The 24534-nt window shown below is 32.0% G+C and overlaps 1 protein-coding gene across 7 annotated transcripts in view; it reads right to left on the bottom strand.

Annotated features, from left to right (window-relative positions):
* Positions 1 to 24534, bottom strand: part of CEP85L (centrosomal protein 85L) — a 227849-nt gene that overhangs the window by 22735 nt on the left and 180580 nt on the right. For all 7 annotated transcript variants that reach the window (XM_074310009.1, XM_074310011.1, XM_074310006.1 and 4 more), the window contains 3 exons: positions 20932 to 21050; positions 8523 to 8640; positions 1536 to 1718 (listed from right to left, as the gene is read on the bottom strand). In XM_074310009.1, coding sequence (XP_074166110.1) covers positions 1536 to 1718; positions 8523 to 8640; positions 20932 to 21050 — 420 coding nt within the window. The remainder of the gene's footprint in view (positions 1 to 1535; positions 1719 to 8522; positions 8641 to 20931; positions 21051 to 24534) is intronic.

Genomic DNA, 24534 nt, shown 5'->3' with positions numbered 1-24534 from the left:
GGGCAAGTCACTTAACCCCAATTGTCTCAGCAAAAAACAAAAAAAAAAATTGGGTTTAAAAAAAAGTAGTAGTAAAAATAATGATTAAAGAAAAAATTTAAAATAAACCTGAAAATTGACAAGTTCTTATAATATTTTCATAAGTCCTAATTAGTAGATTGACAATCAAAGAGGGAAAATACGTGTCTGCACTTATCATCAATAATTATTTATTGATTATTCATAGAAAACATGGCATTGTACTAAAAACATACACTTTGGAATAAGCATAAGGCATAGGACCTTGAGAGTTCACTTGCCAGCTATTAGAAAACAGATGACCAGTTAAGAGAGAGAATTCCATAAGACACATTTGTAAGATAATGAAAGTTTAATGATACACATGCTAATAAGTATGATGAATGTAAAGCTATATACTGGGAAGCCCAAACATAGTTGCATACAAAGAATCTACTGATTCCCAAAATCGCTATAAATTAGGAAGTTTTAAAAGAAAGAGTAATGGCTCAATGTCAGGAAATTCAGTTCTACTACTAATTATCTAAATAACAGGCAAGACATTTAAAGTTTCTGTAGGTTAACCTTACTCAGATATAAAGTAGGGATATCACTTCACAATGATAGGAAAAGGATGAAATGAGATCAGAAATGTGCAATCGCTATGAAAATAAAATTTAAAATCCTACACAAATAAGATAATAAGAAAATGGATTTAGTACTAGAACCAATTTTAGTGCTCATCTGGTACAATTCACTCATTCTGCAGATGAATAGACTGGAAACTCAGAGTAAAGGGGCTGAGTCAAAATGTGAATTTAGGATGCTTAAATCAACAGATACTATTCTTTTTGCTAGAATATATTGTTTACTCAACTCTCAAAATAAAGAGCTTCTGCTTGGACAAATGATTTCAAATTGAATTTTAAAAAATCATATATGAAAAACTTAGCCTGATTTCATTCTTCCTGGAAGTAAAACACAAAAATAACAAGAGCAGAAATATTGTTATTCCCATGCAAAAGAAAAATAACTTACTGATGTCAAATTTTGGCTCTAGCAACAACCTTTAAGAATTATACATACTGGGAACAACTAGATAGTATAGTGGACAGAATGGTGGCCCTAAAATCAGGATGACCAGAGTTCAAATAAGGCCTCAAGACACTTAACACTTCCTAGCTATGTGACCCTTGGCAAGTCACTTAACCCCAATGGCCTCAGGAATAAAAACAAAGAATTATGCATACTGTTTCAAAGAAATAATTTAATATTTCTATATACCAGGGTGTCTAAAAGCCTTTTAGTAGACTTATGGCTTAAATGGTGCACATTCAATACACATTATAAATTAAAATTATACATTCATGTTAAATAAAAACATACATATCTGGGATTCCCTGCTCCCCCCAAAAAAAGATTTCAAGATTTCTCTTAAGTCTGTACACTGACATGGAAACCAATAAAGCAAATCAATTTAGTTAAGTGGCCAATACACTAACAAACCAGAAAATAAAACACAATTAAAAAATGTTCACCTTCTCTTCCAGTTTTTTCTTTTCTTCATTAGATTTGTTTGCACTTTGCTTGAGAAACTCGTTGAGTTGCAGAAGCTCTTTTTCAGCAGATGCAAGTTTTCGTTCAAGTTCCTCTTGTTCAGAGCGACATATTGATCGGTCAGGAAATGGAGCCTGAAGTGAAGAGTTATCATATTGTGGTTGCTAAATAAGAAAAACAAAAGAGGGGTTAAAAAGATTTATTATTTTCTTACTGACCCAAAATGAATCTGGAAAAATGCAAATCAATTTTATTTTATCTTATGCATTTATATATTTACATATAACTCAGAGTTCTATGAGAAATGGATATAACACATAGGAACAATTTGTTTCTCTAGATGCAAATGTAGAATGCAAATATTTCTTCACAATTTTGAAAATATATTCAAATATTTCCTAACAGAGTCCCATAAGAGCATGAATTCATAGAAGCAAGACTTCAGAATCAGATGACTTAGGTTCAAAGTCTGGCTGTTATTCACTAGCTATGAGATGCCGTACAAGTCAATTAGCCTTTCTAGTCCCAGTTTCCTCATCTATTCAGGTCCCTTTCAATTCTAAAATATTATGACTCCAAATCTGAACTGCCTTACTATTTTTCCAAGTAGATAGAGAATTGTGACTTCATAAAATAATTTGAAAAGAAACACTGATCCAAATCATGATAAGACCTGAACATGAATATAAGCAACAAATTTCATCCCCAACTTTCAAACAGAGCAAAAAGAAGATCAAAACGGTCCAGATTGGTGGGGCTATGCAAAGACAGGAAAATGCAGATCTTACTGGGGAAGATATGCCAGACTATCTGGAAAACAATTCTAACTGCTGATCAATTAATTAACATTTATTAATTGCCTTTGTGCCCCATGCTAGAAATAAAAGCACAAATTGTTTCTAGTCTCAGAGGACTAAAAAAACATGAAGCAACTGGCACAGTGGCTAGAGAACTATCCCTGAAGCCAGGAGGACCTGAGTTCAAATGTGGCCTCAGACACTTAACACTTCCTAGCTGTGTGACCCTGGGCAAGTCACTTAACCCCAACTGCCTCAGCAAAAACAAAAGGGAAAAAAAAAAAAAAAAAGCATCTAACTTAGGTGATTTAGGGCATGAATTATGAGAGACAATACTCGAGTATAGAAATACTTGAGTTCAAATCCTGCCTTAAATACTTACTGGATGTGTCATCCTAAGTGAGTCAGTCTCAGTTTCGTCATTTATAAAATGGTAATAAGAGCACCTACCTTTCATGTTTGCTATGAGATGATGAGATGACAAATGTAAAATGCTTTGCAAATCTTAAAATCACTCTATAAATGCTGCTTCTTGTTATTACATACAACATTTATGCAAGAAAAGTTTTTGATATAGCAATACCACTATCAAATATATATGTCAAAGAGAATAAAGAAAGGACAGGTTAATATATATCCCAAAATACTTACAGAAGCATTTTATACAGAAGAAACTAAAAATGAGATAGGTAAGGCCTATCAACTGAGGAATTGCCAAACAAATATTAATATGGCTAAATAATGTGTTATGTTAGGAAATGAATCAGTAACTACATAAAAGAAGAAATCTATCAAAGATTCAAAAAAATGATATGACTAGATGAAATGAGGGTGAAGTAAGCAAGCAGAATTAGAAGAAGTAATGGTTGCCAAGCCCTGATAAATTTTAATACCCAAATTGGTGTGGAGAACTAATTTTTGAAGCATCTTCCTTTTACTAAGTGGGAATTAAAAAAATTATGTTGTCAGATTCAGTCATTCTGTTAGTTGCTTTTGCATAAATATTGCATTGATTTGAGGGTTACATGGAAAGTTTAAGGGGCAATGGTTTATTTTTGTATGAAGACAAAAAATAACATTTACAAATCTAACAAAAGTTATCAATCTTAAAAAGTCAATGTTACTATCCCGCACAAAGTCACCCCTGTTAAAAAGTTAACAGACTACAATGCCAGGTTCAAATTAGACAGGGAAAAAAGGTCCCCAGCTTTATTAACAGCTGTTAATGAAGAACAACAAGGGCCATATATAGTCTTTGGAGGAACAAACAAACAAAACAACCTCCTTTCCCACCAAAAAAAATGAGACAAAAATAGAAAATGATTTATCAATAGTCTTTAACACTAAGAACTGGTCAGTTTTTCGCCTTAGTAAATAAAACTTGCACAAAACTAAGCAAATTTTTTAAAAAATAAAATTACAAAATATCTTCTCAAATCTTCATGGGGACCAAATATGACCATTATTTCACAAACTGTGGCAAAAATATTCACTCTAATATAGACAACCAGATTATAACTCTATTCAGACAGAACTAGATTGGCACACAGATGAGATAAATATACTTTCTCACCAAATATAACTAAAGGCCATCCTACCTTGGTAGAATGTACTAGAGCTTTGATCACAAACAACAGCCTATGAGAAGTCAGATGTCAGTCAATTCTATACCATAATGATCCATCAGGATTAAGACATGAGTGGAAAGACCCTATAACAAAGGGTAACCTTAAGATTTCTAAAGGAAGGCCAGAATTATTTAAATCATAGTCTCAGTAATAAAATTTACCACTTAGTAAATGCTAATAAAAGGTATTAATATTTCAAAATTCTCTTCTTTTTTAGACCTATCCACCACTAAAAGAACATAAGTCTCTTTAAAGCATTAGAATAAAAGCCTCATTTCTCTCTACTGAGGCAAAAGGTATCATTTTTCTCATCTTTCAGATACATAAATGTCTTGCTTTCCTCAATCCACCTTAAATTAGCACTGAGTGACACAGTGACAGAGTATAGTGCTTGGAGTCAGAAGACCAGCACTCAAATCGAGCATCAGCCTCCTTATAGCAATGTAACTTGGTAAGTCATTTAACTTCTGTCTGTCTTAAGTTTCCTTATCCATATAAAGGAGATTAGCCCCTACTCACCAGAACTATGGTGAAAATCAAATAAATAACATTTACAAAGTACTTTGCAAACCTGAAAGCACTGTATAAATGATAAATAATTAATGGTTAAAAAAATGTATTTTTAAAATGCCATCATTTTAAGACAATTTATCTTTTACAAATCATACTTAATGAAAACTACTATAGATCAAATACATACTATTTCTTTCGCTGATCAAAATGGTCATTTTTGCAACTGAAAAGAATTTAAAAACTAAAGGCAATAGAGAAATTTTAACATCACATTTCTATTCTTCTAATCATGTCTTTACTTAAGTTTTCAACAAAGAAAATGAAATTAAGCTTAGTTGTACATATTTGCCAGATCCTTACTCCCTAAAACTTTTCACATGATGTTCCTCATATTTTAATAAACTGCTTTTCTTTTTCCAAAGGGAATTTTAAAATTTATTTATAACTTTTTCTAATTTCCCAGAGAACATCCAAAATCTTCTCACTATATTTTTTGAAAGCCAATCTTTTTCCTCCACCATATCCTTTTGAGGCATCCCCCCACCTCCATCCTTACTTATCCTTGAATTCTATCTTAGAGAGCCCTCTGCTGGAGAGATGCTCTAATAACATAATGCTTTTAATATTTTCTTAATTACACATTTATTATCTTGATTGCATAATTGCAATTCAGTTTTTAAATACTAGTATAAAAACAATGAATTAAAATATTTAGAAAAAGTGAGATAGTTTTGATAATGGGGGTAAATGGTTGATATTATAAACATGTATATCAGAAATAAAATAAATTATTATTAAGTACAGTATTATAGAACCTCTCTAATGATAATCATTACCATTCAGGTACTATTCACAAGACTTGAAACGTCTCTAAAGTCTGCCATGGAACTCCTTCCCACTCTCTTGACTAAGAACTTCACCTCATCTATAACCATAAAAAGAAAGCCCCACTTTCCATGAGTCAGAATTCTTTTACCTATCCTTCACTTCTATCTCATGTGAAGAAGTGGCCCTTCCCCACTAGTGAGCCCTCTACAAACACCCTTAATCCCATCCCCCCCTTCTTTGGCTGAGTATTCCCACTCTCTTCCCTGTCTACTCTTCAATATCTCCAATTCCTTTGCTGCCTACAAACTTATAAGTCAAGCGATCTTTTAAAAAAATAAATAAAAAACTGGGACACTGATGCATTGTTGGTGGAGTTGTGAAAGAATCCAACCATTCTGGAGAGCAATCTGGAATTTGCCCAAAAAGTTATCAAAATGTGCATACCCTTTGACCCAGCCATACTACTACTGGGCTTATACCCCAAGGAACTACTAGAGAAGGGAAAGGGTCCTGTATGTGCCAAAATGTTTGTGGCAGCCCTTTTCATAGTGGCTAGAAGCTGGAAGATGAATGGATGTCCATCAATTGGAGAATGGTTGGGTAAACTATGGTATATGAATGTTATGGAATATTACTGTTCTATAAGAAATGACCAACAGGAGAAATACAGAGAGGCTTGGAGAGACTTACATCAACTGATGCTGAGTGAAATGAGCAGAACCAGAAGATCATTATACACTTCAACAATGATACTGTACGAGGATGTATGCTGATGGAAGTGGATTTCTTCAACATAGAGAAGAGCTAATCCAATTCCAATTGATTAATGAAGGACAGAACCAGCTACATCCAGAAAAGGACTGGGAAATGAATGTAAACTGTTATTTTTACCTTCTGAATCCAATTCTTCCTGTGCAACAAAAAATTCGGTTCTACACACATATATTGTATCTAAATTATACTGTAATATATTTAACATATATAAGACTGCTTGCCATCAGGGGGAGGGGGTTGGGGGAGGAAGGGAAAAAATCTGAATAGAAGTAAGTGCAAGGGATAATGTTGTAAAAAATTACCCATGCATATGTACTGTCAAAAAATGTTATAATTATAAAATAAAATAAAAAATTAAAAAAAAATAAAAATAAAAATAAAAATAAATAAATAAATAAATAAATAAATGATGAATAAATAAATGAATGAATAAACAAACAAACAAACAAACAAACAAACAAACAAACAAATAAATAAATAAATAAATAAGCTTTTGCTCAATTCTTTAGATATTATCCTCTCTCTCCTGTCTTTCTTGGGCACAACTCTTGAGAAAGCTGTATATTACCTCTCCTCCTCTCTCTGGAGCCTAAATCCTTAGCAACTGGGCTTCCAAACCTCATCATTCAACTAAAACTGCTCTCTTCAAAGTTACCAATGATCTTGTAATTGCCAAATCTAAACGCTTCCATTCAATCTTCATCCTTCTTGATGTTTTCAGACTTTCACACTACTGATTTCCCTCCCTGTCTTTTCTTGGATACTTTTGCCTTTTTATGAAACTACTCTCCTGGTGCTCCTTCTAATTGTTCCTTCATTCTCCTTTGCTGAATCTTCATCCATATCATTCCCATTAGCAATGGGTACCTCCAAAGCTCTGCCTTGAACCCCCTTCTCTTCTCCTTCTATACAATCTCACATGGGCATCTTATCAGCTATTATTCAACTATCACTTATGACAATGTGTTTATGTTTATGTCCCATACTTTCTCTTTTAGAATCTCACCCAACATCACAAAACACTTAATGGATATCTCAAATTAAATGTTTCACATGTACCTCAAAAGTCAGTATGTGTACAACAGAGCTCATTATCTTTTTCTCAATCTTCTTCCCAATTTTCTTAAAGATGGAATCCAAGCTCACAATCAAGTATTATCCTCAACTATTCACTAACTCTCCTCATACCCAATATCCAATTTTTTCCCTAAAAAATCTTGTTATTTCTGCTTTAACAACATCTTTCATTCAACCCTATTGAAGGCCCTTATTTCATATTTATACCCAAGACTATAATTGCCTCTTCTACTCCAATGTCTCTTCCTCAGGTCTATACATCCAATCTCACATGGCTGTTAATATGATATTCTTAAATTCTAGGTCTGATCATGTCTCTGACAACCCATCCCAAACCTTCAAAAATTCCATTATTCCCTACTACCTCCAGGATCAAATATATAATTATCTATTTGGCATTTACAACTTGGCCCCTTCCTACCTTTGCAGTCTTCTTACTTTGACTCCTCTCAATATACTTTTATATTCATTTACTTTGGCAACTTTTTTGATTGCTGAACACTACATTACAATGCCTGACTTCATGCATTTGCATCATGATATCATATCCGTCATGCCTTGAATGCTCTGCCACTTCACTGCTGATTCCTATATTCTTTCAAGCTAATCTAAAAATCCTACTTTTGAGTGGGAATCTATCTCAATTTATCTCCTCTTCTGCCCTTTTCCTGCTAAAATCACCTTTTATTTATTTCTTGTAATAACCTGTATAGTCAGTTATTTGCATGTTTTCACTCCCAATAAAATGTTATTTCCTTGAGAGCAGGAGTAATATATTTTACAGCCTTAGGACAGTGCCCAAAACATGGCAAATGTTTAATAAATGCTTGTAGATTGATTTCAATATAAATGGGATCTCTAAGATTTATACAAAAGAATTTTTGGTGAAGCTACCTCATACTAAACTTCTTGTATTTCAGTAACTAAAGTACAAAATTGCTGAAGGACAGAGAAGTTAACAATTGATGTTATTAAGGCACTTTAAAATTCACAAATAACTTTACACAACTTTTTATTATCTCATTTGAAATGTATTATCCTAATCTTACAAATGAAGACACAAAAAATTCAGGGAAATTAAGCACACTGTCCAAGGGTGGATGGTAGAACATAAAACCCAGGGCTCCTTGGATTCTAAATCCAGTGGGCAATACATTAACTAAAACATGCTACCACACTTTATATGTGAAACTAATTCTGTTACATAGTAAAGAACAAAAGTGGAAAGCTCTTAGAGATTTGTTATCCAATCTCTAGGAAAACTGTAGATAGGAAACATCAAAGATTGATGCTTTGAAGTATAAGGTATGAGTATACAAAATGTTCATAAAAAATACCTTCTGTATCTTACCTGCAAACCTGAAACATAAGAATCCTCACAATTTACAAAATGACCCAACATGGCATGTTGTGCTCGTAATTCATTATCCCTGATCCTCTGATGGAGGTTGGTTATTTGTTGTTTCTGCCTACAAAACAGAAATTCAAGTTAGGTTACCCAAAAAAGAAAGAAGAAAAAGAAGCAGCAGCAGCAGCAACAACAGAAGTGAACATCTCTCATTTCACCTCAATTGCTAGGACATAAAATCAACTTTTAAGATTTTTTATTGAACTTAAAACATAAAAATGTCCACACACAAAAAAGATGATTTTACATGAAGGCACAAGTTGATATTATATGCAACTTATTTTTAAATTATATGTCAAATTTAACTCAAGTCCAAACACTGCCTTTTCAACTTCCTTCTGTTTTCTTTTCATTTTAAAAATTCCACTGACATTTTTTCTTCTTTAGCATCACTATTACTACCTACTTAGTACTCCATAAAATTGTTCCCCACACATTAAAAAATGAAAAATAAATAAAAACAAAGGCCTTCCCTCATAAGTATGTATAGTCAAGAAAACCAAATTCAGACATAAGTCACATCTTAAAATGTATGTCTCATTCTGTATGCACAGTCTATTACCTCTTCCCAAGACCTGAGAATTATGCTTTTTTATCAGTTTTCTGGAGTTATAACTGATCATCTCAATGATCAAAATATTTAAATCTTTAACAGCAGTTTTATGTTTCTATTATGCTAAAAACTGCTAGGTTGGTTTTTTTTTTTTTCCTCCTAGTGCTTATCCACAAATCTTCCAAGGTTTTTTCAAGGTAAATTCATTCCTTTATTTCTCTAAGAATGATGTCCTCTAAGAAATATATTCTTAACTAAGAATATTATTCAGCATCTTGATTTACTATTCAACAAAATGTATATATCCAACAAATAGAGGAGAAGAGAAAAAAGAAAAAAAAATTTAATTAAATTACTAAATAAATTCAAATTATTTATGTTATTAGTCATTACATGTCTCATCTTGCTTCATTGGAAAATGCTGCCCAGTTTAAGGGCATAATTTAAGATCTAAATCTCTTTATCAAGTCAATAAGCATTTAAGTGTCTACTGTATGCCAAGTACTATGTTAAGTTCTGGGAATACTAGAAGGGCCAAAACGGTTTCTGTCTTCCAAGAGCTCACCATCTAGTTGGAGGAACCATACACAATTATGTATAAAGACTATGTGTATATATGTAGGAGATGTCAGAGGGGAAGCTAGCATTAATAAGGACCAAGAAAAACTTCTTGCAAGAAGGTAAAGCTTTCCATAAAACTTTTAAGGTAATCGGGAAGCAAAAGTGAAGAGGAAATTCCAGACCAGAGAGATAGCCAATGAAAATATCTGGAGTGAGAAGATCAAATGTACTATGCATGAAACAAAAAGAAGGCTAAAGTCAATGGATCAAAAAGTATTTGCAAAAGAGTAAGATGTAAGAAGACTGAAAAGATAGAAAAGTGCCAAATTATGAAAAGCTTTAAAAGCCCAATCCTGGTGATTAAAGGAAACCAATGGAGTTTACTGAAGAAAATTATATGGCAGGATAAGTAAATCTGAGAATCATCAAATCCATGTTGATGATTTCACCTAAGAAAAGAGTATGGAACAATATTTCTCAATGTCTTTGCTTTCAGAGTTCTTTTTTGCTCTTAAAAATTATTAAGTGTCCCAAAGAGATTTTGTTTCCTTTTGTCATATCTATAGATATCTGCTACATCAGAAATTAAAACTGGTAAATTCTTAAATATTTACTATCTCACTTAAAACCATAAATTCATTACATTTTAACAAAAATGATATTTATTTTATAAAACTATTCTCAAAAACAAAAACAAAAAGAGAAGGATAACATTGTTTTATATTTTTACAAATTTCATGTCTGGCTTAATAGAAGACAACTGGAAATCTCATATCTGCCGCTTCATTCAATCTACTCTTCTGTGTTACTTTAACTGAAGTCTATAAAGAAAATCTAGTTTCACATAAACATGTAGTTATAAAAGGAAGAAATTATTTTAAAGAACATTTTCAGATAATAACAGAATTTTTTCTTTGAAACTACACCAAAAATTAACAAGTGGTAGGTTCTTTAAAACTAGTTTTCCTAAATTTTAAAGATTAGTATGTTCTGAAATGACATCAATATATTTTTCTTATTCAGTTCTATAGGTCTGCCTTCCACTTTGAATGGATCTTTTACTTTTGTACATCATACATTGGTCATCTGAAAAATACAAGACTACTTTTCCTCACAATGAACTTCTCATTTTGTCCCACAAAATAAAAAAAGATCTACAACAGATGGTCAAGAAATAATGAAATTAGTAAATGTTATTGTTTCATATAAAGCATTCAAGTGAAAGATATCTTTGTTTTTGTTTTTTAAATTACCAATTCACAGAGATAAAGAATACAATGACTACTGATGCAGTTTGGTGCCAATGCCATAATTCATAGGAAGACAGCAATGTTACTCACTTTTTATAAAGCTGAATCACTGAAAATTTAAATGTAATTGTTAATAAGTCGTAAAATTTGCAAAATTAAACATTTTGAATATTTTGCTACCATTTAGATATAACCTTAAGCCTTCCCTTTTTCAATGACTGCTGATACTGTATAACCATAGCCAAACAAGTACTAGCCCTATCTATAAATGTGTTCTTTTAGAAGGACATAGTATAATTTTGTAGATATTAACTCAATCTTAATATCTGAAACTGAATCTTTAATTCATAAATCAAATAGTCTCTAGAAAATTCCATTGTACACTCAAGAGAGAATGAGATTGAAAAAAGCAAATGACATCTTATTATTATGCAAATGGTTTTAATTTCATAAGCCCCAAGTGTCAGGAACCCAAACTGTTTGTATAAAAGATTTAGGATTGGTATATAGCATAAAAGGACATCATTTCTAATAAAAACTTTTAAAGATGATCTATCAACTGCCTTGTAACAGCTGACATACTAGTACAATGATCCCATCATTTTAACTATTTGAAATTAAATAAATGCATGAAAAAGACGAAAGATGCACCATAAAAATTCATTGCTATTTTCAATTTATGGATGAAGTTAATTTTTCATAGGGACACAATCTAAATTAGTTTTTCCTTCCCTTTTTGTTTTTTTCTTTATTAATTCTAGTGAATTGAATATTACATAGATATAAAATTGTTGTTCAGACAATAATTTATGCTATAGGATGATAAAGTCAAAATTGAGAGAACACCCGAAGAGGAGCTAATGAAGTTTGCAAAGCCTATGGAGATTTCATTTTTTTAGAAAAATAATAAACAATTTAAAAAAAAAAACTTCATTGTTATTTTGTTCTTACATTACCCACATTTCCCATTATAATAATAATTAGCATTTATATGGAGCTTTCAGATTTACAAAATGCTTCAAAAAAAATTACCTCATTTGGTCACTGAAACAATCTTGGAAAAAGCAGTTGCTATTATGATTTCCACTTTAAGGATGAAAAACAAAACAAATGACAAGAAGCAAAAAAAAACTCCATGAAAACAGAGATTGTTTCTTGCCTAATAAATATCTAAATAAAGACCTGAATTAGTCTTCCTGACTGTAAGATATGTAGTATAAACATTTTAAATGTTTTATGACTTCTAGACTTTTCATATACTTTTTAAAAATTCCTTCAAAACAATAATACCACTTTCAAAAACAAGTCACTGCCAGGAAATCATTGTATACTTCAATAATAATACTATATGATAATCAATTCTGATGGAAGTAGCCATTTTCAACAATGAGCTGAACCAAATCAATTCCAAAAGAGCAGTAATGAACTGAACCAGCTACACCCAGCGTAAGAACTCTGGGAGATGACTATGAACCACTACATAGAATTTCCAATTCCTCTAATTTTGTCTGCCTGCATTTCTTATTTCCTTCACAGACTAATTGTACACTATCTCAAAGTCCGATTCTTTTTGTACAGCAAAATAACTGTTTTGGACATGTATACATATATTGTATTTAATTTATATTTTAACATATTTAACATGTATTGGTCAACCTGCCATCTGGGGGGGGGGGGGAGGAGGGAATATGAAATAAAATGTTTTTTTTTTAATTAAATGATTTTCTAAATGTTCAAATATGTATAAATTTTCTTCTATGATTATCTGGGGGAAAAAAACAATCAAAGATTTAAAAGCTGAAACATGCACTTAGAAAATTTTGTTCTATATTCTTTTCAATCATGTCTGACTCTTTGTAACTCCCTTTGGGAGTAAAGATACTGGAGTATTTTACCATTTATTTTTCCAGTTCATTTTACAGATAAGGAAACTAAGGTAAACAGGGTTAAGTGACTTGCCAAAGTCAGTCAGCCAGATAATAAGTATCTGAGGCCAGTTCTGAACTCAGGAAGATGAGTCTTTCTAACTCCAAGACAGTCAATTATATTCACTGCACCACCTAAGTGCCTTAACTATAAATTTAACATCCTCTAAAAATATATCAGTAATTTGATGTTACAACTACCAAATAATTTTTTTAAATTTTTTTAAATAATTTATTCTTTCACAAATACTGGATACCATTTATTTTCCAGCTCCTTACATTTTCCATTAAAAGTAATCCTGAATTGCAAACATGTCTTTCTACTACTCACTTCACCATGTCCACCCAAAGACTTCTGAACCTTTGAGCATTAATAACATTTATCCAAAATAGAATTTGAAGGAGGCATCTATATAATCACTTTTCTATTTTGATGGCTATGTTATTTTTACCCAATTCTCATGGTACTCTGTTTTACATAGGAGATACGTTCTTTAAAAGTTACATATAAATAGAATTACATTTCAAGGACAATGAGGAAGCTAGCCATACCCTTCCCCTCTTCAAATAATCTTTTTTTATATGAATAATTTATCTGTTGCTTTCCTTTTTAAAGTCTGAAATTTTACATATTAGGATTTTCTGAAATAGTGGTTACCTAAAATGGCTAAATACTTTTGCTTTGCTAAATTTCAAAGCAAAATAACTAAAAATCTATACAAGAAGGTTGATGGTGCTTTGGATAAGACAGATGACTAAAAAGAAGCACTTGCAATGAGAAAGAAACACAAAAAGGACACAAAGACAGGAGAGAGATACATGAGAGACATGGGAGAGAGGGGGAGAGGGAGAGAAAGAGAATATTAAGAAATATATTCAAAGGCATGGCTGCAGGTATTCAGAGGTTTAGAATCCAACTATATAATGGCCTAAATGGTCTATCAAAGTTTCAGGGATGAGGTCCAATTCTGGACTTCCCAGAAAGAAAGACTTAGAAGTGAAATCCTGCCTCTCAGACAATCATTAGCTTTGTGATCCTGAGAAAAGGCCTTTCAAACTGATGTTTTCTTTCACAAAATTAAAATATCTTTAAAAAATTTCTAACCATGACCTATACTTGAAAAAGTCACATTAAATTAAATGCTCCAGTACTTTCAAAATAAGTTCAACACCTTCTCAAGGTGGAGGGATTATTTTGTAAATACAATAATCCATTTTATTTCAAAACAGACATTTTTCCACTTCAAACTAGAAAATTCAATTCTAAAATCACCAAAGGGACTTTCAAGGAGTTGTAGAACAAAGACATTAAAACAGCTTAAACACTAAAAAAAAAACCTCAAACAAGCAGAAAGAGATGGATAGTTTTGACAATCAGGAATCCAGGCAATTAAACCAAAATTTCTTTAAAAAAAAAAAAAAAATTCTATGTTGACAAGTTTTAGTGTTTTGCCTTTTAGAAATGCAAAGAAAATAAAACAATGTAATTCAACAAACTGAAATTTACAGATCTAAGCTTGCTAAAGGTGGTAGTGGACTGTTAGGTTTTGTGTTGTGCTAACAAATTTGAATTCAGAAATTATGGTTAATAAACTATTAACCATACTTGCATTACTTCAAAAATCTAAGTAAATATCCTCTTTCTGAAGATGAAAAAAATCCCTGGTAGGTGGGTATATGCATAGATAGATAATTTTGAATGGATCATGTTTAGATTATGTAGCATTTGTTTGTTTTCTATTAAATTGTTACAAATCTAATTGATATTAATAAAACAATTACTTATTTAGCAACTACTTTTAATTAATTTCAACACAAAGCATAACATTTTGCTCCTTGAAGTACCACTCATCCAAGATTCTTGCTTATTCATTTTTTTTTCTCCCTCACTTTTCTTCTTTGAGAAGTAAACAATATCCCAAAGATACCAATATTTGGGATAAAAATTCATTATTTGAAAAAAAAAAACTGTTGGGAAAACTAGAAATTAGTATAGCAGAAATTAGATACAGACCCACACTTAACACCATATACCAAGATAAGATCAAAATGGATCCATGACTTAGGCATAAAGAATGAGATCATAAATAGATTAGAGGAACAGAGAATAGTCTACCTCTCAGACCTGTGGAGGAGGAAGGAATTTATGACCAGAGGAGAACTAGAGATCATTATCAATCACAAAATAGAAGATTTTGATCACATCAAACTAAAAAGTTTCCGTACAAACAATACTAATGCAAACAAGATTAGAAGGGAAGTAACAAATTGGGGAAATATTTTTATAGCTAAAGGTTCTGATAAAGGTCTCATTTCCAAAATATATAGAGAATTGATCCTAATTTATAAGAAATCAAACCATTCTCCAATTGACAAATGGTCAAAGGATATGAACAATTTTCAGATGATGAAATTAAAACTATTTCTACTCATATGAAAGAGTGTTCCAAATCACTACTGATCAGAGTACAGTTGGTGGAGTTGTGAAAGAATCCAGCCATTTTGGAGAGCAATCTGGAACTATGCCCAAAAAGTTATCAAACTATGATCCATACCCTTTGATCCAGCATTGCTGCTATTAGGCTTATATCCCAAAGAAATACTGAGGAGGGGAAGGGACCTAAATGTGCCAAAATGTTTGTGGCAGCTCTTTTTGTAGTAGCTAGAAACTGGAAGATGAATGGATGTCCATCAACTGGAGAATGGTTGGGTAAATTATGGTATATGAAGGTTATGGAATATTATTGCTCTGTAAGAAATGACCAGCAGGAGGAATACAGAGAGGCTTGGAGAGACTTATCAACTGATGCTGAGTGAAATGAGCAGAACCAGAAGAGCACTGTACACTTCAACAACAATACTGTATGAAGATGTATTCTGATGGAAGTGGAAATCTTCAACATAAAGAAGATCCAACTCACTTCTAGTTGATCAATGATGGCCAGAAACAACTACACCCAGAGAAGGAACACTGGGAAGTGAATGTCAATTGTTAGCACTACTGTCTATCTACCCAGGTTACTTATGCCTTCGGGATCTAATACTTAACGTGCAACAAGAAAATTGGACTTACACACATATATTGTATCTAGGTTATACTGTAACACATGTAAAATGTATGGGATTGCCTTGTCATCTAGGGGAGGGAGGGGAAAATTTGGAAAAATTAATACAAGGGATAATGTTATAAAAAAAATTACTCATGCATATATATTTTTTCATATATATATATATATACTATCAAAAAAAATTTATAATTATAAAATTAAAAAAATAAATTAAAAAAGAGAAGTAAACAATATGAGTCTTTTACTTTTATTTCCAATTTTCTTGATATTTGTTGATGCCAATTACATTATACAAATCTGATATATTAATAGCAATCCTAAATTTAATAACAGAACATCAATAGGAATTTTAATTGCTTTGATGTTTTAATGTAATTTTACATATTGGCAAAAATGACAAAATATGGAAATAGTTAATGTTAGAAAAATTGAAGACAAGCATACTAATATACTGCTAATGGAACTATGAATTAATCAATTTTATAAAAGTAATTAGAATCATGTTAAGAAATGGACCAAAATGTGAATCTGACCTAGACATTCCATTATTAAACATATACCTCAAGAAGGTAAAAGAGAGAAAGGTCTCATAAACACCAAAATATTATGGCAGAATTGTTATAGACTTTATTGGACTACCTGCAAGATAGGGGGAGGGGTGGGGGGGGGAAGAAGGGGAAAATTTGCACAAAAGCTTATGCAAGGCTCAATGTTGGAAAAATTACCCATGCATGTGCTTTATAAATAAATAGCTTTAATTTAAAAAAAAAAAAAAAAGACTTTTTTTAATGTGTAACTACTAAGCTATATCTATCTATATGTAAACACACACACACACACACACACACACACATATATATATATGTAAAATAAATGTATAACTACTAACCTATATCTCTATAGATAGATAGATATAGGCTAACTATATCTAGATAGATATAGATAGATAGATAAGATAGATAGATAGATAGATAGATAGATAGATAGATAGATAGATAGATAGATAGATAGATAGATATAGGTTAGTAGTTATACACATATTCTAACTTCCATATATATCTTTTCTATCTCTATGGAAGTTTTATTTTAAATTCCTTTTTTTTTTAAGTTTTTTTTTTTATTATAGCTTTTTATTTACAAGATATATGCATGGTAATGGGTAATTTTTCAGCATTGACCCTTGCAAAACCTTCTGTTTCAACTTTTCCCCTCCTTCCCCCCACCCCCACCCCTAGATGACAGGTCGACCAATATGTGTTAAATATGTTAAAGTATAAATTAAATACAATATGTGTATACAGTTCTTTTGCTGCGCAAGAAAAATCGGACTTAGAAATATGGTAAAAACAACCTGAGAAGGAAAAAAAAAACTGCAAGCCTACAAAAACAAAGGGAGAAGAAATGCTATGTTGTGGTTCACACTTATTTCCCATAGTTCTTTCACTGGGTGTAGCTGGTTCTCTTCATTATTGAACAAATGGAACTGATTTGGTTCATCTCATTGTTGAAGAGAGCCACGTCCATCAGAATTGATAGTATTGTTGAACAACATAGTATTGTTGAAGTGTATAATGATCTCCTGGTCCTGTTCATTTCATTCAGCATCAGTTCATATAAGTCGCTCCCGGCCTTTCTGAAATCATCATTGTCATTTCTTACAGAACAATAATATTCCATAACATTCATATACCACAATTTATTCAGCCATTCTCCAATTGATGGACATCCATTTAATTTTCAGTTTCTAACCATTACAAAAAGGGCTGCCATAAACATTTTGGCACATACAGGTCCCTTTCCCTTCTTTAAGATGTCTTTGGGATATAAACCCAGTAGTAGCACTGCTGGATCAAAGAGTATGCACAGTTTGATAACTTTTTGAGCATACTTCCAAATTGCTCTACAGAATGATTAGATTACTTCACAATTCCATCAACAATAGATCAGTATCCCAGTTTTCCCACATCCCCTCCAACATTCAGCATTATCTTTTCCTGTCATCCTAGCCACTCTGAGAGGTATGTAGTGGTATCTCAGAGTTGTCTTAATTTCCATTTTTCTTATTAATAATAATTTGAAGCATCTTTTCATAGGCTAGAAATAGTTTCTATTACTTCATCTGAAAAGTGTTCATATCCTTTGATCATTTATCAATTGGAGAATGGCTTGATTTCTTATAAATTGAGTCAATTTTCTATATATTTTTAAAATGAGGCCTTTATCAGAACCTCTGACTGTGAAAATATTTTCCCAGTTTATTGCTTCCCTTCTAATCTTGTCTGCATTAGTTTTGTTTGTACAAAAGCTTTTTAATTTGATATAATCAAAATTTTCTATTTTGTGATCAATAATGATTGCTAGTCACAAATTCTTTGTCACAAATAGTCTTTGGTCACAAATTCCTTCCTCCTCTACAGGTCTGAGAGGTAAACTATCCTGTTCTTCTAATTTATTTATAATCTCATTCTTTATGCCTAGATCATGAACCTATTTTGATCTTATCTTGGTATACACAGTGTTAGGTGTGGATCTGTGCCTACTTTTCCAATTTGCCAGCAGTTTTTGTCAAACAGTGAATTCTTATCCCAAAAGCTGGGGTCTTTGGGTTTGTCAAACACTAGATTATTAAAGTTATTGACTATTTTGTTCTGTGAACCTAACCTATTCCACTGATCAACTAGTCTATATCTTAGCCAATACCAAATGGTTTTGGTGACTGCTGCTTTATAATATAGTTCTACATCAGGTACAGCTAGGCCACCTTCATTTGATTATTTTTTTTTCTTCATTAATTCCCTTGAAAGTCTTGATCTTTTGTTCTTCCAGATGAATTTTGTTATTTTTTTTCTAGGTCATAAAAATCCTATAAGATTACTTGGAAAAAAGCCATTCTCCAATTGATCAATGGTCAAAGGATATGAAGAAACAATTTTCAAATGAAGAAATTGAAACTATTTCTAGTCATATGAAAAGATGTTTCAAATCACTACTGATCAGAGAAATGCAACTCTGATATGCCACTACACACCTCTCAGATTGGGATCCACATGTGCAAAAATGTTTGTGGCAGCCCTTTTTGTAGTGGCAAGAAACCGGACACGGAATGATGTCGATCAATTGGAGAATGGCTAAATAAGTTATGGTATTCAATTGTTATGGAATATTACAGATCTTTAAGAAACAATCAGAAGGATAATTTCAAAGAGGCTTGGAGAGACTTACATAAACTGATACTAAGTGAAATGAGCAGAACTAGATCATTATACAACAATACTATATGATGATCAATTCTGATGGATGTGGCCCTCTTCAACAATGAGATGAATGAGACCATTTCCAATGATCTTGTGATGAAGAGAGGCATCTACACTCAGAGAAAGAACTGTGGAAACTGAGTGAGCATTTTCACTCTTTTTGTTGTTTGCTTGTATTTTATTTTCTTTCTTATTTTTTCCAGTTTGATTTTATTTTTCTTGTGCAGCAAGATGATTGTATAAATATGTATGCATATATTGGATTAAACATATATTTCTACCTTGTTTAACATATAATGGACTATTTGCTATCTAGGGAATGAGGTGGGGGAAGGAGGCAGATTATAACACAAGTTTTTGCAAGGGTTAATGTCAAAGAATTATCCATTATTTCAAAAAATAAAGTTTTAATGTAAAAAAAGATTACTTGAAAAAACATATAACTATGTTCCATGACTCTCTAATTATTAATCTTCAACAGCAAAATGTATACTCAATATAGGTTTCTGCCACTGTCATGGAGGATGGAGAATCAAAACGCAAAAAATCCTATCACATGGTCCTCCAATTTTCAGATAACACTTTCACTTGTCAAATCCTGAAACTTTATAGAACTTTCAACTCAGATGCATAATTTCTCAAAGAGTGTAGTGGACTGAATAGAAGAAAATGAATGGAAAAAAAATATTTTGTTCAAATTTTAATGTGTAATTGGTCAAATTTTACCCATTAAGAGAAAGGGGGGGGGGGTGAGGGAAAGAGAAGAGAAGTATGACACTAAACAAACAGTGGGATAAACAATAAGTTAGATTGGAAAAGGACAAGTCAATCAGGAAGCAAGAATTTACTAAGTATTTACTGTATTGGGGTTGGGGGCAACTGGATAGTACAATGAATATAGAGCACTGGGCTGAGAACTAGAAACAATCATCTTCCTGACTTCAAATCCGTATTTGGTCACTAGCTGCATAACCATGGGCAAGTAACTTCACCACATTTGCCACAGTTCTTCATTTTATCAAATGAGGTAGATAAGAAAACAGTAAACGATTACAGTATCTTTGCCAAGAAAACTTCAAATGGGATCATGGAGAATAAGAAATAACCGAAACAGCTGAGTAACAACAAAAATGTTATAGGTACTATACTAGGAAGGTATTGAATAGAGAGTAGGATTGTGAGAATGGATATTGTTGCTGTTTGGGTATTTTGTTTAGGGGAGAGAAGAAATGTGTAGCATTTATAATGATCCTAAGTTTCTCTCTGAAACAAAACCTGTCATTTGGACATGAGTATAATATATGTCCAATGTATGTGAATGTACAATTATGTTTTATGACTACCACTTGTCTAAAGAATTAACATTACTCAAAGGCCAATACAAAAATGCATAAGCATTTCACATTTTGCCAATGAAGAACTTGCCAAAGAAACAGTAAAAAGGATGTTACCAGAGAAATGCATTACCAGAAAAAAACAGACATCATAAACGCACGTGCAAATTATATTATGTGATGTTGATATCCAATAAAACATTAAGAAATCTAAAACAAAGCATCTAAAATAGTAAGTGGATAATTTGTGATAGGTGTTTCTCTTTGTTTTAAGAAGGAACATGAAGGATATATTTCTTTAACACTCAGAGATTTCTTTAACCATTTCAGAAAATAATAGTTAATATTTGTGGAAGGAAAACTTCACATTTAATGTATAACAAAAACTAAAACAATTATGTACTGACCTGTCAATTACAATTTCCTTCTGTCTTAGCAATCCTTCTTTGATTTTCAATAAAGATTCCCATCTATTGAAATCATGGTAGCCAGAAGATGAGTAATTTTGACGAGGGCCAGTCAAAACCTGAATAAAAATTTTACATAATTAGAGCAGATCTATAATAATATTAAAAGAAAGATATATTTGAGAGCTCAAATACTTATTTTAGATTTCCTGCCAAAATAGTGATCAGACTGCCTAGTTTTCTCACACACCCTCTCTAGAAAACTTAATGTTCTCATCAAACCAAGTAATGACTAAGAAATCCAATGAAAATTACAGTGACACACCCCAGACATGCATGGAATCAGCCAAAACGCAAATGGGGAATATGAAAGAAAGCCCCCTCCAACCAATACAGCATGACTGTGTACAGGATAGCTTCCTGGTCAGAGACAGAGGATTCCTATAGCAAGGTAAGGCTCTGAATATAAAGATGTCAAAAGTAGAAGATCTTGCTGAGAAAGCATATGGATGAGGGCTTTGGAAATTCTTGGGAGCAGCCACAATTGTTGACCAATTTAAGAGTCCCAGATCTCCAATTGGAATAACTCAGAATTCCAAGAGTTCTGAGGTCTCTGATATTTTGTTCTCAAATCTCAGAGAGGGCTATGTACTCCAAAGATCTAGAGAGAACTATAGGTTATGAAGATCAGCTCAATAGCCTAGGAAAAAAACTACTTCCTTTTCTTTCTTTCATAGAGGGGATGGTGAGATAAGAGAAATTGGCAATATTAAGATACCCATTCCTCACTAAAATATAAGTTCTAGTAACATTTTAAAAATTTCCATAGGGGAACAGAAAAAAAGCCTAAGTAGATGAATTTGAAAAGTAACCTATAAAGCACATTTCCCACTTTTTAAAAATGTTATATAGAATGGAAGATTAAAAATTTTCTACACACTCTTCTTTGAGTTCTGCTTCACAGAGGGAAATTCTTTTTCTTTTTGATGTTTGACTTAAAGGCTTTTTTTTTTGGGGGGGGGGGGACATTTTTTCCAAAACCCCTCCAAAATTATATTTAGTCCCCAAAACATGTGCAAAAGTCCTTCAATAGTAAAATCTTTCAAAATGATAAAGATTTTGATCTTGACTAATTATTGTCAATTTTATATGCCAGTATCCAAAGTAGGCTCTACTTACTTAAAAATCTTAGTCAGCACTACTTTTATAGTACCTTTTCTTTCCCTCTATTAAGGGAATGTCCAGCATTAAATGACCCATTAAATGTCCAGCAGACATTTTCACAAGATCTTTATGATATACCACTATGGTAGAATAAGAAATATATACTGTCCTTTGATTGGTATACATATTTTTATACCAATAAATAAATAAATAAATAAATAAATAAATATATATTTTATATATATAAATAAAAGTATATCTGCTTTTATATGCATCTTTAATCATTGTGTTTCTAAAAAGCTGCATGTAAAATTAATCTCCAGATTCCAATCTTATTTTTTTAATGAATTTCTTCCCTCTTCTTTAGAGAAACTAGCTTTAAAACATTCTGAAATTGTATTTAATGACTCAGAAAGACCTTCAGAGTAGCATACTTAATTTCTAGAGCAAAGTAGTTTAAAAAAAAAAACTCAAAATAAAAGTTAGAATTATCCTATGAAAACCCATTTCAGTCAATGCTATGATCCACTGTATAATATCTTGCTTGGACATTCTAGTGCCTCCAAAAACTTATCTCTAAAATGGATTCACTTTTTTAACTGCCAATTAAAAATTCTTTGCTTTTTTCTAGATGCACATAGGTGGTCTATTTTCAATGAATTCTTACCTGTTTCTCTAAGAAAACAGTGATCTCTCACTCCCCAATATTTAATCTGTTTCTCCTTATCTCTCTTATGTACTATTTTCCATTTTGAATTATATTTATTTGGATATATGTTAAAGAATAATAAGCTCCATGAGGACAAAGCTTTTGTTTTGTATCTTTAAATTCCAAATACCAAGAATAGTACCTAGTACAGAGCAGGCATTCATTTCCTTAACAAAACTTTAACTCAAAGTAAAGAAAGTTTTATTTTTGTAAATGTTTTGTTAATTTCAATTAGTGAACTTTAAAGAGCAATGTGAACCAAAATTAGTCCGTAGCCCAACTATAAAGGGATTTGTGGGCAATAAGCACAAAATCTGTAAGTACTTCTGGAAAACATATGTCATAGGAAGGAAAGGTTTGTTAAAAGTGAAAATCTACTTTAAAAAAAGATCATAACCCTTTGACCCAGCAGTGTTGACTACTGGGCTTATATCCCAGAGAGATCTTAAAGAAGGGAAAGGGACCTGTATACACAAGAATGTTTGTGGCCTCTTTGTAGTGACTAGAAACTGGAAACTGAGTGGATGTCCATCAATTGGAGAATGGCTGAATAAATTGTGGTATATAAATATTATGGAATATTATTGTTCTGTAAGAAATGACCAACAGGATGATTCAGAAAGGCCTGGAGAGGACTTACATGAACTGATGCTGAGTGAAATGAGCAGGACCAGGAGATCATTGTATACTTCAACAACAATACTATATGATGATCAATTCTGATGGATGTGGCCCTCTTCAACAATGAGATGAACCAAATCAATTCCAAAAGAGCAGTAATGAACTGAACCAGCTATACCCAGGGAAAGAACTCTGGGAGATGACTATGAACCACTACATAGAATTCCAATCCCTCTATTTTTGTCCACCTGCATTTCTGATTTCCTTCACAGGTTAATTGTACACTATTTCAAAGTCCAATTCTTTTTGTGCAGCAAAACAACTGTTTGGACATGTATATATATATATATATTGTATTTAATTTATACTTTAACATATTTAACATGTAGGGGCAGCTAGGTGGCGCAGTAGATAGAGCACCAGCCTGAATTCAGGAGGACCTGAGTTCAAATCTGGTCTCAGACACTTAACACTTCCTAGCTGTGTGTGACCCTGGGCAAGTCACTTAACCCCAGCCTCCAAAAAAAAAAAAAAAAAAAAGAAACATATTTAACATGTATTAGTCAACCTGCCATCTGGGGGGAAGAGGGGAGGTGAGAAAAAATTAGAACAAAAGGTTTGGCAATTGTCAGTGCTATATAATTACCCATGAATAGTATTATTTTTGTTTTGTTTTTTCTTCCCAGATTATTTTTACCGTCTGAATACAATTCTTCTTTTGCAACAATAACAACAACAAAATTCTGTTCTGCATATATATATATTATATATATATATGATATATATATATATATATATACGAGAGAGAGAGAGAGAGAGAGCGAGAGAGAGAGAGAGAGAGAGAGAGAGAGAAGAACATATATACATATATATTGTACCTAGGATATACTATAAGATATTAATATGTATGGGAATGCCTGCCATCTAGGGGAGGGGGTGGAGGGAAGGAGGGAAAAATTCAGAATAGAAGGGAGTACAAGGGATAATGTTGTAAAAAAAAAAAAAAAAAAAAATTACCTATGCATATGTACTGTCAAAAAAATGTTATAATTATAAAAATTAATTTTAAAAAAGATAGGAACAATTTTTTTAAAATACCCATGCATATA

The sequence above is a fragment of the Sminthopsis crassicaudata genome, chromosome 4 (genome assembly GCF_048593235.1).
Source record: "Sminthopsis crassicaudata isolate SCR6 chromosome 4, ASM4859323v1, whole genome shotgun sequence".
Taxonomy (NCBI): Eukaryota; Metazoa; Chordata; class Mammalia; order Dasyuromorphia; family Dasyuridae; genus Sminthopsis; species Sminthopsis crassicaudata.
Note: the sequence above shows the minus strand (reverse complement) of the source record. Positions and strands in the feature narration are given on the sequence as shown.